This window comes from Anser cygnoides, chromosome 10, assembly GCF_040182565.1.
Source record: "Anser cygnoides isolate HZ-2024a breed goose chromosome 10, Taihu_goose_T2T_genome, whole genome shotgun sequence".
Taxonomy (NCBI): domain Eukaryota; kingdom Metazoa; phylum Chordata; class Aves; order Anseriformes; family Anatidae; genus Anser; species Anser cygnoides.
The window spans coordinates 2354549-2370066 of record NC_089882.1 but is presented as its reverse complement, the minus strand read 5'-3'; the positions used below and the strand labels follow the sequence as shown (position 1 = coordinate 2370066).

Here is a 15518-nt window from a genome sequence, read left to right as displayed (position 1 = left end):
TTTCTCAAATTTCTCATCCACCCTTATCAACAAGTATCCGACTGAACGGAAGTGTAAACTTGCCAAAGCCAGAGGGGAACTGGTGCTCTGCCCTTCTCTGGTGCCTTCTCGGCAGGTTGAGGAAAGGTGTAGAGAACAGGAGGAGTTCTCTCCTTGTTCTTGTTTCTGTTACTAAGAGGAGAACACCCTTCGAGCAGTTTTACTCTAAACTCTAGTGTGGAGTGCAGTCTTACTGTGCATCTGCGCCGTGCTCACTGGGGTTGGCAACAAACAGTGTAATAAAGCTGCATCAAGAGTGTGACGAGTTTTGCTGCAGGTTATTGCAAGAACTTAAGTGATCTTAAGTGAATTATCCTGTATGCCCTTGTTTAATAAACAATATTGTTAGATAATGCTGACACTTGATAAATTTATATACGCTCTTCTGAAGGGGCATTAGTAGAAGGTGTTTGTATAGGCCCATTTTGGCTTTAGTTATGACTGGAAAGAGAAAACAAATACAAGATGCTGGGGCTGAAAAAGATCAGAGAACTGAGATCCTCTACAAGTAAAAGTTAATGTCTGTACTGAGAGCAAAGGAGAGAGACCTGTCTGCCACGCTGTGGAGGGCTGACCTTGAACTGCAGCCAGATACTGACCCTGCTGCTCACTTCCCACTCCTCACGAGGACAGGGGGAGGAAATAGGATGAAAAAGCTCATAGGCTGGGAAGAAGAGAGAGAACACGTAACTGTTACGGGCAAAACAGACTCGACGTGGGAAAAATTAATTGAGCTAACTGCTAGTTAAAGTAGATTTGGATAGTGAGACACGAAGACAAAAATTAAAGCATCATCTACCCCTGCTCCCCTTTTCCCAGGCTCAACTTCATTCCTTCACCACCGATGCCTCTCTATTTTTCACTGCCAACCTTCCAGCCCCAGAGTGGTGTGTGGTGGGCTTACGGATGGTACATAACAGTTCCTCTCTACCTCCTCCTCCTCCTCATGCTTTCTCCCTTCTCCAGCCTGGGCTGCTCTCCACAGCTGCTGCTGCTGTCAGGAAGACCTGCTCCAGGGTGGGCTGCTCTGCGTGGCGGCCGTTTCTTCAGGAAGCATTCAGCCACTCCCAGCCATAGGGATCTTAGTGGTGGCCTCTTTCAAACTCTCCTGATAATACCAGAGACCTTTTTGGTTGTTCTTTCTGTGGGATATCTGACTGAGAAGAAAAAACACTCTGCAAAGCTGCCATAGAAGTGGAGACCCCATGGAAGCTGCTTCTCAGCCAGGAGGACAGATCGACTTCCCTGCAGACCAGAAGCGAGGTGGGAGGTGTGCACGCTCACAGGGAGGGGAGGATTGGTTTAGATGTGTAGGACAGGACCACTGAACTGTGATCATGGGCTGCAAGGGTACTTATGACACAGGCCACAAACACGCGCTCTGATAGTCGTGGTGGCATTGGCAGTAAAAATAAGTCCCAGGACAAGAACTACAAAATGAAAGCAGAATTTAAGGCTATGTTTTTTTTGTTTTTTTTTTTTAATGCTTGGGACTGACAGTACAGAGCTCTGTTGAACTTTTTCAAGTTGTCATGTGCTTAAAATTTTGATACGGTTTTCTTGAAATTTCTATTAAAATGTTATGAGCAAAGCAGATATCTAGCATGGAAGAGCTCATCCTGAATGTGAATTTAACAGAGTTGTAAGTGACTGAGGTTTTAGCAACATAAACTGGTCTTGTTAATGCCACATTTGATTTACATCTCTCTTTTAAGTGCTTAGTAGATGATGTTTGAAAGGAGTTCTTGTGCCTTATGTTCAAGTTTGTACATGGCTGGGCAGCACTAAGGGATGCTTGTGATCTTTATCCTGTTTTTTTGCCCTCATTTGTCCTTAGTTGTCTCTTAGAAAATGTGAGCTTGCTTTCTGCTGTAGGCATTGTGGACTGCAGAAGAATCTTACTTCAACCTAAGTTCTGAATAGTCTTAGCGGTGTGTTTGTTTGCTTGTTTGTTTTTGTTTATTTGGAAATGTGATTATTCAGCTTTTGACGTGCTGTTTTATTCTGGAAAGGAGGTGTAATTCCTTGGACTTGCAATGCTTGTGTACTGGACAGAATTGATATATTGCTTGTGCAGTGGGAACTGTTCCAGTGAATAATAAAAAAGTGTCTGCATCTTATTTGTTATATGCTTTATGTTGAAGAAGAAATACCTAAACTTGGAAAATCTGTTAAATACTGAGAAAAACACTGTGAAGTATAATATATATATATATATTTTTTTAAAGTAAACTTCAAGGCTTATGTACAGAGCGATGCTGGGACTAGCAAAAAAAACGCTAGTCCTAGATTACGTATTGATTTAAAATTAAACAAAAAAAAAGTTTTATAAACCTGAGGGAAAACAATTTTCAGCACAGTACAAAAATTCAAAGCATTCCTTTCTTTGAATGAGCACGGACAAAGATGCAATGCTGTCCAAGTATTCTTACAGTCTGTGGCGTTTGCCTTTGAACTTCTCTGTAGTGATCCTGTGAGTGTAAGCGCAGTCAAATTTAGTAGAAAGTGGTAGAGGACAAACTGTCCACTGAGAGAGTACTCTACAAGGATATTGAGAAAGCAGGAGAACACAATGACTTCCCTCCATGCTGAAATGCCATGTTTATATTGCCATCAGATTTGCATATTTTTCAGGAATTTGAGTAGTTTCTGCTGTTTTCCTTTATGTAATTGACTATATCAGAGCTCACCTGATCCCTTTGTCTTGTGCTCCAACCTGTTTGGTGGCCCTCTTTATGGTACTGAGGTCATTGCTTAGCTCTTCCTGGGTGCACATTCCAACACGTACATGGTCTTTTTTTTTTTTTTTTTTAACTTGTTACTGCACTACAGCTTTCTGAAAATACAAGTGGACTGACCCATTTTTTAAATCGTGTTTGTCATCTAAAAATATTTGAGACAAGGGAAGACAATTATATGGTACAACAAAGATTTATTTCATAGTAAGGAAGGTGCACAGCAGCTTCAAGATTTCTAAGGCAAAACACAAATTCATGACAATCCAAAGATTAAGGTTTCTTTTAACATGGTTAAGTGCTTTCAGAATTACTTTGGATTGCCCTGTGGTGAAACAGATATAATTGGACACAGAAATGGTATATTAGGAATCTGAACCAAGTGTTGTGAAAGCTGATGGACTTAGCAGACATTTTTTGAAGGCTATGCATTTTTTTTTCCTGGTTTACATCTTTTATTAATGGCCTCATGATTTTTTATTTTTTTTTTTAAAGATCTTGCTTAGCAACGAAGTCCCACACTGACTGCAGCTGTTAGGCTTGCCAGCATGCTGCATCTGGGTTTGGAGAGATCAGAAGAAAGGCAAAAATATTCTAGATGGCATGCAGAAATATGGAAAGTATCATGTACCTGATACCACAGTGTAGTCTGGGAAACCAGATGGTTGAGACCCAAGTGAATTCTTGTGGTTGTGTACTCTTTTCTACTTTGTGCTTGCTTTATTTACTGCTCATGAAAATTGAATTCCTGTTTATAGGAAATTAATTTTTTTTGTTCTCAGAAATCATTGGTGTTTATCATATAGTGATTGTAATTTAAAATGAAATTTTGAAGAGAATAATCTAGAAAGTTTTTCATTTTGTTATTTAATTTCATATATTAAATTTTATTTTCATTTGTGAATATTAGTATTTGTAAAAAGTAGCTTTAAGAAAAATATGCAACTGCTGTATATTGAGGTTTGTGAAAGGCAAGAGCCGTGCAAAATCCTAACCCTGCCCCAAAATTCACCTGAAGTGAGCTTTCAGTATGAAATATTTATATCTGTTTAGTAAGGGCTGTCATTATTGATATAAAGTAATTCCACTTCCTCTGGTGCTTTCTTTAAGATCAAATTTGTCTGCTGGCAAGTACTACAGTTAATAATGTGGCATATAGTATATGAAATGAAAACACAGACAAATATTAAACTGTCCTTCTAGTTTCTTTTAACTGAAAGAGGAGTGAGGAAAAGGACACAAGAATGTGTTATTACAAGTAAAAAGATGAAAAAAATCTGAACATGTTTATTTAAACTGTTCCATGCCTTTCCAAAGCACACAGATTAGAAACAAGCTGCAACACTTCTCTGGAAAAAAAAAATCAACAACTATTAAAATAATCAAAAGAATGTAAGATCCTTGTCAATTAGTAAAAATAATAAAAAGAAAGCATGGTGAAGAATGACAATGTTGTTGTTGTTTCATGGTAACTTTATAGGTTTCCTGGTGTTTGTTTTATTCAATGGAAAAGGAAGACTTTCAGAATATTTGTGAAACAGCAGTTTTAGGAAAAATCTATTTATTTTAATCTATTTTTTATTTTACTGGGTCTCTCTGAAAGAGACTAATCCTGCCCTGGAGTCTAGTGATTTTCTTGTTAAAACTTGGTCAAAATTGATGTTTTAATAAGATCCTTCAATCCGGATGACGCTGTTTTTAATACACTGAGGTTTATTTGATATGTTCCCAAATAATGTGTGAAGTCAGTTTTAAGTCTTGCACGTAGGAGGTTCGCACAGTAGCAAGGAAATACCTTTTCCCCTGGATGAATATTGGCACTGCTTTTACTTTCATGTTACTGAAAGTGGTTACAGCCAGAGGTCTTTGTTGCTTTTGTATCAAAGCAGCACGCAAACAAGAAAAGCCTGGTTGGTATTCATAGCTGCGTGTTGTTCTTCCACCCTAAATGTAATTCAGAATGATCTCAGGAAGGGTAGTAGCCCCAGGGCTCTCCAGACCTAGCAGAGCTTGGTTACAATGGCAGGGGATCTTGTCATGTTGGAACGCTTCAACTCTGCTGCATGATTTACACTTTGATTTGGGAAAATGATTATAATAACTGTTTAAAAAAAAGATTTTGAAACAGGAATGTACTGTAAGATAGATCTAAATATTAGTTGCAGATAACTGCTAATCATTTTAATGCTTTTCAACAGGTGGCAAAATAAAAAACACTGAAACAACAAATAAGGTCAGTTTGCATCTGAATTATCAAATGATTAGCTAGTACATTGTGCCTTATTACTGATTTTTTTTAAATCATTTATGAAGCTGTGGAACAAAATATTTTTTTTTGAGAGAGAACAATAACAGCTAAGAGTTAGGAAGAAAATTTACTGAGCTGCTTATAAGTGAACAGCATACAGTAAACCATCTAGATATCTAAATTTAACATGTTAATCCAGTAATCACTTTTTAGGAAGTTTTATCTCTGAAATTAAGATAATTCCTGTCTTTTGTGCCTAGCTTTGCTCAAATTAGATCAAGTAGGTCTGAAATTATGAGGGCGTTTTATTTTTTTTTCTTCCTCTGCTGAGACCATTTATATCTGTGACTGAAGCAGTGTTGACAGGTGGGGTGGCTCTGTAGTGGTTACATGTACTGTTGACCGAAACACTTGAGCATAGCAATTAGGTCTAAATCCTGTTTCCACCAGAAGGCCTCAACCGCTGTCTCCTGACTTGATATTCTTCCTCAGTTTGTGAGAGAATCAGTTAATTCGTGTGTGCTAACAATAACTGGAAATGCAAAGATGGAATTAAAGAAGTGAAAATAATGTAAAGGAAAAGCCTGTAGAACTGCAGTTATATTTTGACCTTTTATTTTTCCACATTACTTAAAACATGTTTAATAGCACTGTATGTTACTTTTTACAACAAAATACTTTCATGTATTCATTTCCTGCTTATCACTGAAAACTTCATACAGTTAGAAGATGTCAGCACCTAGATCTTCATAATACTGTTCTGTAGTGCATTTTTGTTTTGTCTGAGAAAAGAAATTTTTGTTAGAAATCTTTCTCTGTATTCAACATTCTCTTATTTTTCTCTCAGTGCAAAAAGATTATAAGGGGGAAAAAAACAGTCTATTGGTAGCAAGGCCATAGTTTTAACATGAAACAAAGAGTTAACATTGGTGTTCATCAATTAATGAAAGAATACAAAAGTTTTACTTTTCTTATACTTGTTTTCTGTTTGCATATGATAATCTGTGCTTTATGAAACTATCAGACTCAGATGTATTAAAAAAAATAAAAACAATACAGCTATATTTTTATTTAGTGGTAGACTTGTATTTGTTTTTTTAAGCTTGTTTTTCCAGGTGATAAATTGAACTATCTTTATCATTTGGATACATATTATAGCCCTTTAAAAATATGGAAATATCAAAAATTCAGGTATCCATGAAACTTATTGAAGAAAGGCAAAAATGGAAGTAGTAAAGTCTCCCCTTCCCACAATGTATTGTAATGTAAGTAAATTCTTGAGCATGGTATTTTTATACAAAGATATATTTTAATCATAAATGCCATTCTATTCCTCAGTCAAGTATTATGACAAATATAGGACACAAAACCATTTTATTGCAATGATTATAACATCACTTCTCAACCTTATTTAAAAAAACAAAACAACAAAAAAAACCAACAACAAAAAAACTCCAGAGTTCTACATCTTCATCTGGTATAAAGCAGCACATCTCTGAAGTCATACTGACACTTGGCTGCTGAGAATCCAGCCCTGGAGGTGGAGTAAGATACATTTAGCTACAGGAGTTTCAAAGCACTCTTAACAGAGCAGATACAGACAAGTGCATTTCACCCCACCAGCATGTTTCAAATGGTGCGCTGGTTATATGGATTAAACTTTTAATGACATTTTTCATGAGAACAGCAGAAACATCAGGAGGATTGAAAAAAAAGCTAGACTATTTAAATAGATGATAAAAATCTTAACACTACTAGGTAGGCTAGTGTTAAATAAAAACAGTCTGTAGGTTTGTAATAAATTAAACATATCCTTTGGGTTTGAGTCTGATGCAATATTTAGGGAGACTTTATACTATTCAGTGTCTAGATTTGTAGAGCTACTATAGTGCATTTCAAAGTACTATAGTGGTATGAAATTAGCCCCTTTGAAATAAATTATACAGTGGTTTGTGTATAATTATAAAGGGATAGTAAGTAATTATCCTGGATCATATCTAGTGCAGCATTGGTAGACCAGGTGAATGTTTTTATTTATTCATTTTCTGTGGAAACAATTTAGCATATGCAGGGCATGATTTCATGCTGGTACTTGTTAATGGATGAGTAATGAACTGGTCCACCAAACTCCTTGGAAACATGAAAGAATGAAGCTGTAGTGAATAAAAATAATAAAGTGCTTTAAATGAGCATTTGTCATTTACTACATTGGTTCTCATTTCATGGTAGACACCAAAACCAACCGAATGAAATATGTTAGTGCTCTACAGTAAGTAAAATTGACCCTGTTGCTTACTGTAGTCAGTATTTCCATATTTTTTTTTGTCTTGATGTTAAACTTAGCTTACCATGAGATCATAGAAGAAGCTTATAACACAGGTTGAACTTGCACAGACATAAAGATCACCATAAATATTCCCTATTTTAAAGTTTCCTTTTGGAAAAAAAAAAAAAAAAGTGGAGGTAAGAGGAAGGAAGTAAAGAGAGCAATCTGGAAACAGTTCATATCTCCAGTGTATGTAACCAGTTTGCCTGAAATACACTGTTCAGTTTTGTGAGACGTATAAAAGGTTGTTGGGAATGTATAGAAATCTGAGAATTTATTCCAAGTCCATTGGGTGATTGCTGCTATAAAATGGATGCTTCTTCCATGGCTTCAATCCACCTAAAAAGGGCAGGAAGGAAAGAGTGCTACATATAAAATCAGGTTTCTTTTGGAAATAGAAGAACATAAAGCCTGAAGAGGACTGTGTTTCTCATCCTAGCTCTAGCGAGGAACTATGGTTTTGTGATTAGAACAGGAAATATGAGACCACTAAAGTATGTTTAAAAGCAACAAAACCTCCCATAAACATCAATTTCCTTCCCTGTGTGTCCTGAGGTGCTGGCATTTTTACTTTGAATGTCATGATTATTTTACTAGGTGGAAGCAGTAGCAATAAATTGTGAAATCTGAACAATTATTTGTTGATGAGCAAACTAAGAGATGGATAAATAGAACACACAAATCAGGGAAGCTCCCGTACAAAAATCACATTTGACAGACTTCTAGGTATGATTCTTGAGACTCAGCCTCCTTTCCAACTATTCAAGGGAGCAAAAACACAACAGATTTGTAATCACCCACATCGCTCGCATGCAATTGGGCTTAGTCAACACTGAAAGCCATTTGTTTACTTCATTATGGTAGGAGTTCTGAAGTGAAGGAGAGGAAAACCCTACTGAAGCTTTTACACCTGCACACTTCCAAGTGTGGAAGTCTATCCCCATACCTCTGTGCTGAATTGTTATCCTCTGCTCGGAAGCTATAAAACAGAGTCTGCTTGTGGTAGAGATGGAAAACTGTATCCATACTTCCTTCCTCCTTTTCTGGGGCAACAGTAAAACCCAACAAAGGCAAACTTTCTGTGGCAACTTTGTCCTGAAAACAAACAAGAAGTGAACCAAAAATTAGAAGGCTTGTAACAGCTTGTGGGCTTTTTTCTGAAGACCAGTCATGATACAACCCCTCTCTGGGCTGCAAAAGCAGTAGTATCAGTCTTATGCTGGACTGGTGGCTCTTAAACAGGAACAGTGCCGGTGCATACTTGCACATGTTCACCTAGTCTTAGTCCTGAATTCCAACAACACCTCTAAAAGTCCAGTTATTCATGGTCATCCACAAGGTCAAATTGCCTGTAACTTTCATGGCTACCTTCGACATAATGGTCCACAAGGTAAACTGCAAGGTTGCTGACAGTATGGGACGTGCAGCAACACTTCTGAAAGTTTGAGAGACAGCTCAGTCTCAGTTGTGTTACTCTGAACCACTTTTGTTTGCTGAATGCAAACAGTAGTCTGATTGGTACCTTGTCATTTCCTTTCACAGCAACTTTCATAGCAACTAGCAACTTTTTTTAGAAACATGCACTATGTCAAATAGCATGCTCACACTCAACAACGAGGCTTCAAAACTTCTGACTTGGTAATGCAGTTCAGTGTTAATTTACCCCCAAGAAACAGCCATGAATTTTGCTTGCCAAACACGGCTTTTTATAAGTTAAAGAAACAATAAGCATTATTCATACTGTCGTTTACCTGTCACTGAAAGCTGCAGTTTTGGCCACTATATCTGGGTAATGTTTTCTCTAAGTGTATAACATTTTCAGTGTGTGTATGTTGCCTTTGCTTCTGCTCTTAGAAACTGAATTGCAAACTGGGAACATAAAGTTTAGTTAGTCATCCACTGCTCTTTCCCTATCACTGAACCAGATCATTTCAAAAGTCAAAGATGTAAGTAGTGTCTTGGATACAGAATTTGATGGTAATAGTCTGAAATGCTGAGTTCAGCAAAAGTCATAAGAGGCTGCAGGGCCTTGGAAAAAAGTCTACTTCAAAGTTACATGGTCTAAATGTAAAGGAAGCAGGCAGAAAAAATAAGAGGTTACTAACTATACAGCAGCACTGCTGAAGCAATCGATAAGTTAGTTTCTGATGATGGCCAAATGAACTCTTTTGTGCCTCAATCTCATCTGTTTAAAGGGCATTATGATGCTTCATGCCTCACACTGGTGAAGAAAATTTAAATAACTGACGTTTGCAAAGTGTTCTGAGGGCTTAAAATATCAAATATTGCTGTTACTACAATTCTTGTATTGTGTCCTTTGTCTAGCAAAATTAATTTTTATGCTTTTACTTATGAAATCTGTCAGTCATAACCGCCCGTTGTATTGCAATTACTTCAAGTTTACTGGACTGCAGCTATTCACAAAGGAGAAGAAATTAAAATATGAAAAGGGACTAGGAAGAGAAAAAGTACATAAAAATGCTTTAGTTGATACCCAATCTCCTTGGCTACAAGGAGGAGCTTACAGGCCAATACAGAAAGCAGTATTCTCGCCTCTCCAGATTGTCTCCTGTCTTTCCCTGTTGATACTAGTAGGATATATATATACGTCGTATTTATACTTGCAAAAGTACAAGATTCTCCTCACCACCAGAAATGGATTACAGTGCCATCTATAAAAAATCTGGCAGTTACCTTGAAGTATTTGTATGTAAATACCTAGACTAAGGTTGACAGTATATAGCAACACCAGCAAAAAGTCAAATAATGAAGGGCAATTTGTTAAGAGGGTTACTGAGGTCCACCCAGGTTTGTGGCTGAGTCCCCCTGATAAGGACAGCTGCCCAGGAACTCAGTCTGTTAGAACCAGCTCTCAGAGGTTCTGCGGAGAGGTGACTGCAGAGAGCAAAAGAGGAAAGTCAGTTAAGAAACTATTTAAAGTCAGATTGCACAGTACCTCATTTGCTGTGTAAGTATAGAGGACTTTGCCTTTGATAACAAACCAGCGTTTCTTCCAGTGTCTTTTGCCTCTCTTACATCTACTGAGGTAACCACTGATGGTAGCTCCCTCTCCCGAGGCTGCCACCTGGAGGAGAGTAGGAGAAAGCAGGATTTGTGACAGCAGAGGCTTTTCCCCTCCTGATTACGCATGTTCATCTCATATTAGGCAACTAGGGCTATGTCCATGAAACCATAAGTAGACCACTAAAAATATGGAGAAATCAAAAGCATAAGTGTGATTTTACTGTTCTTTTTTTACTGTTAGAAGATGTTTGGTTGAATTTAGTTTAGAAAATATGCACCCAAATTGTTACTAAGGTCAGCAAGTTTACGGTTGTGTTCTGAGAAGGTGTACTTGTCCTTTTTCCCAGCTTATTTTCTGGGGGGGGGAGGAGGAGAGGAGGCAGCTGAGGGGGGTGAGGTGGTAAACTGAAAGTACATGCTTCCAATATGGAAAGACAGTCCTTTGGCTGAACACGTCTAAGATGTGGGTACATTTAGGACTTTGCAATAGTTTTATATTCATTTATGTTAATAAATTGATAGTGACAATTTCATTTGTGATGTAATATTTCTGAGGAAAGTTACACAGAAGTATTTTGAGATCTAAGCCATTAACGATCTTAAGGATCCACATTTTGAGTGAATGGAACTATGCACACGCACACCTGCACATAATGCAGTATGCATCATCAATTGCAGTAGTTAACTGCAATTATACCAAATTACAAACAAAGGCCAGAGGTTCAAAACCAGCCTTTCTAACACTGCCAGAATAGAAGACTGAGCAGTATCACAACAGTGTATTGTAGCAGAATAAAAATATTCCAAGACCTGGGTAAAACAAATTAGAAAAAAGTTATGCATCAATGCTACCATGAGACAGTTCACGTTAATAAACATGTGCTGCCACCTTGTGGATAGAAAGACAATACTATTGTCATAACAGCTGGATTTTGGCCTTTCTCAGTTCTTTGCAGTATCCAGTTTTTGTGTTTGTGTTACATGCTTGTATTTTTGGCTTAGTTTCACCTCAGTACAAATAAACCTCAAGAATTTCCCATGTCTTGACATAACAATGAGTTCAGCAAGATGTTTTCACCTTATTTTCTTTAATATAATCTCAACAGAGTGTCTGGGGAAGTGCAGATATAGGGCAGGACTTACTGGATGCTTTAGTCATGACCTGGGAACCTGAGTGCAGCCCTGTGCCATGCGTGATTCTGTTGTGCTGAGGTGGCATTTGCAGCATAACACACTTTTTTCGCCTGTGCCACAGTGGTTTTAGGACTTTGTAACTTTGTTCTGGAGAGCAGCTCAGGACATTTCCATCTGTCTCTCTTTTGCCTCAGGGAACAGCCAGCATGCTGCTGGAGTAGGGATATGACCTCTTTAGGGCACATGTCATTTTAGATCCCAGCTGGAAACACCACCTCTGTGTTAAGTCTCTATACATAAATCATAAAGCATTGATTTTATTTTATTATTTTAAAGCCTTTCTGCCATTTGTAACAGTCCCATGTTGGACACAAACCAATATGCAGTTCCCTGTAGCCTTCTCTTTCCTTGTTGTGTGCTACAACTTGAAATTTCAGGGCTGACAAGGAGACCTGTGCCCTGCATTTAAGATCGTTACTAAAATCTTCTCATCAAAGTGGCTTGTTGAGCACTTCCACCCTCTCCTTCAGTACCCTTGTATGAATCCCTTCCAGCCCCATAGACTTATGAACATTCAAAGGATGTAATAGGTCACTTACAGTTTCCCATTTAATTACAGGGGCTTCATCTCACACCCTGTCACCATCTTCCAACTCAGAGGGGCTGGGTACCCTGAGAACAAATAGCCTTACTAATAAAGACTGAGGCAAAAAAGGCATTAAATACCTCAGCCTTACTTCATCTTTTGTCACAGTGTTTTCCATCACATCCAATAAAGGATGGAGATTCTTTTAAAAAAAGTCTATTTTGTCTTCTTCTGCACTAGCCAAATTGAGTTCCAGTTGGGCTTTGGCCCTTCTAATTTTCTCCCTGTGCAACTTGACACCTCTGTAATCCTCCTGAGTTCTCTTTGCTTTCTTCCAGAGTTCATGAACTCTCTTTTTCTTCCTGAGTTTCTGAAGAAGCTATGATTAATACTTGCTGATTTCAGTGAAATGTGAGTACTTTACTGTGTTCAGGTTCAACAGGCAACTTTGCTACCTAGACTGCATCAACATGATTGACACCTTGTTCCTTGAAAGAAAATTAATATAGCTGGAGAAACTGTGGTCCCTTTGAAACAGGTGGGGATTTTGCTTGTTTACATTGGTGGAATCAAGGTTTTATCAGTTTTATTTGAAATACTTTGGTTTGAGCTGGGGGGAAAATGACTGATTAAATGTGCACTCCTGAATTACTTGCCAAAGAGTAGAGTCGATTCCCTAAGTCGTATTTTATTTTTTGAAATCGAAGTAAAATTTCAGAAGAAAGTATCTTGTCATAAAAAGTAACTGACTGACAGCAAATCATGCTCTGTTGATACTTGTGAAGGTCTACGGCCTGCCTTCTTTTATTAGCTACTACCGTGAGGTGGTCTTAGTTTTTTCTGAAGACATTACAGGTTGATGAAGTAATTAAAGTAAGCTGCTCTAATTCGGGTTTCTTAGTGGGCTGAAGAAGCTTCTGTGGTATCTTCAGAGCTCAGAGTACTTTGTGTTTGAAATACTAGTGTGAAAAATAGAAAAGATAATTGCATGATGCAAGTAGACCAGGGCATGGGCTGAGCCCACTGCACACCGAATAAATTATAAACATAGCTGCTGAAATAGCACACAGTTCTGTGCAGTTCCTTGCCTTTCTCAGGCAGCTTGGTCCTACCTCCATAAGAGCTGAAGGAATCTTCTTCTGTTTCTTAAAAGATGAGTAATGGATATTGTGGAAGACAGAGAAGGCACTGCTTGAACACCTGGATGAAGTTGGAGGGAAGCTCACACTTAGTGGCCGCTCTGCAAGATTAGGAAAATTCAGAAGGGAAGGGGGAAATAGGTGAATCGGTACATATCATAGTAGGCGTAAGAGACACGTGATACACTAATGCAAACCAGCTATGGAAAATGCAATGCCTCCTCCATAGCTGTTTTTTATTTCAGCTTTTCTTTTGAATTACCCCTTTAAGTCTGGCTAGCTTGCTGGATTTCATAGCACCCTAGGGTAATGGTAATAACCTACAGCTTCTTGAAAGCAGCCTGCAAGAAGTTGACAAGGCACTAAACACAGCGTGTTTTCTTCTAAGTTAAAATCAAAATTAACCAAATGGCTTTTCCATCTCACTCTCTGTTCTGTAACATCTCTGCAGGATGGATTCACCAATGGGACATTCTTTCTGTATAAAACTCTTTGAGAACTCTGTATTAAGAACGCTTTGAGTTCTGCAAGGGAGACAGTTTTTCTGTCTGCTTGTCAGTCTTCATTACCCCTTGTTGTCTGAGTTCACATCTTCATGATCCTCTCCTCTGGCAACACACATTATCAGGAAGTTTTGGTAAAGCTCAGCATTGTTTTAGCACAAATCTGAGTTATCAATTCTTGGGCACACAATGGCTTGGGAATGCTTTGGCTGTTGTGATAGCATCAGTTCATGTGTTTGCTTGGCTAGTGTTAATTTCTTTAATCAGAATGGAAAACTAAATTCACCTGTCCCTGTTATTTTAGCTGTGACACTGGAACGTGCCTACTTTTAGGGATTGTCTACATGAATAATTGTGGGAGAACATTATTTCATGTTCATTCTCTGTTCATATACACATTTTTTTAATATTGGTATTATATATATATATATATATAACCCCCCCACCCCAATTTATTTTTGATTTGGATGTGTATTTAAAATGGAACACGGACTCACAGTGGGACAAAAACATACAGAGTTCTAGTTAAGCCATAGCTCTTCTGCTTTGAATTTGTGCTTTCATCTATTCCAAGATTAACTTCCCATGTAGAAAAGCTCTTAGAGGCTCTGCACTTTGCTTAGGCATTTCTTGTAAAAGCTACAAGGGTGAGGACAGAATGAGGAATAGTAAAGCCACTGTTTTCCTATAATGTGTAATTCAGTAGAAATGACAAGGAATAGCTATCAGCTATATAATGTTTGCATCTCACACTTCTTGCCGCAATTCTGGCTTATCAAAAGGCCAGAGAAACCCTCGAGGACAGTCTGGCTTTCTAATAAAGTTTTAGCTGCCATACAGCCTGCCACTCTTGGGACGTCAATACACATGCCTCATGCTTGAAATGAGAAATCCTGTCACAAAACTTAACATAGTAGGCAGGTCCTAAAACCCTCCCTGTTATATAAACAGGCACCAGATTTGTCAGTTTTGCCAAGAATGAAGGAATCTTACCTCTTTTCTTCAGTTCCATATAGCAGCTGTCACAGACTTTGGCTGCTTGATCTTTGAGGTACTTCAGAGGGTACTTGTTTCTTGAACAATTCCGACATACAATCTGTTCCAGAAAGGAGAGATACATGTAAATATAATTTTAATTGGTACATATGCATATACAGAAGAAATCCTTTGAGTTGTTTTGGAGAGGAAGATGAATAGTGGAGCAGATATGACTCTGCTACATCAGTGTCAATCCGGGTAAGTCTACTGATTGAACTGTGATTGCTGTAGATTTACACTGTTGTAAGCCAAGCAGAACTGATCACAGAATTTAGCTGCACACCATTTCTATGCTTATCTCTACAGGAACTTACACCTTTCCCCCTATTAAAGCACAGAAAAGCCACTTTAATATTACTCCTGTTTTCATAGTTTTGCTAGTAACATTATTTTCTGAAGCAAACTTGCATGTTCCCACTATCCCTGTCTACGTACTGACTGATTTTTCTCTGTGAATTTGGGAAAAAAATGTTTTTTCACACTAGCAGAAATTAAAAATTAAAAGTAATAATTAAAAATAAAACACAAAACAAAATAAAAAAACACTGAGACTAAAAGAGAACCTTGGTTCAAAACAGGACTGTAAATTTGTATGTATAAACAAATCTCTGGAGTCAGAGAAAGGAGTGATAAAGGAACAAGAACACTGGGAAGCCTACAGATCCTCGTGGCTTTAGGGCAAACAGCAGCAGCTCATCAGTGGTGCTTGGAGAAAGCTTTCCCTTTGGTTACTGACCAAACCATTC

At 37.9% G+C, this 15518-nt stretch overlaps 1 protein-coding gene across 3 annotated transcripts in view; it reads right to left on the bottom strand.

The window, feature by feature from the left end:
• Positions 1–1500: 1500 nt before the first annotated feature.
• Positions 1501–15518, bottom strand: part of FGD5 (FYVE, RhoGEF and PH domain containing 5) — a 105628-nt gene continuing 91610 nt past the window's right edge. For all 3 annotated transcript variants that reach the window (XM_048068795.2, XM_048068786.2, XM_048068783.2), the window contains 5 exons: positions 14728–14830; positions 13205–13332; positions 10305–10433; positions 8295–8443; positions 1501–7687 (listed from right to left, as the gene is read on the bottom strand). In XM_048068795.2, coding sequence (XP_047924752.2) covers positions 7651–7687; positions 8295–8443; positions 10305–10433; positions 13205–13332; positions 14728–14830 — 546 coding nt within the window. In that variant the 3' untranslated portion in view covers positions 1501–7650. The remainder of the gene's footprint in view (positions 7688–8294; positions 8444–10304; positions 10434–13204; positions 13333–14727; positions 14831–15518) is intronic.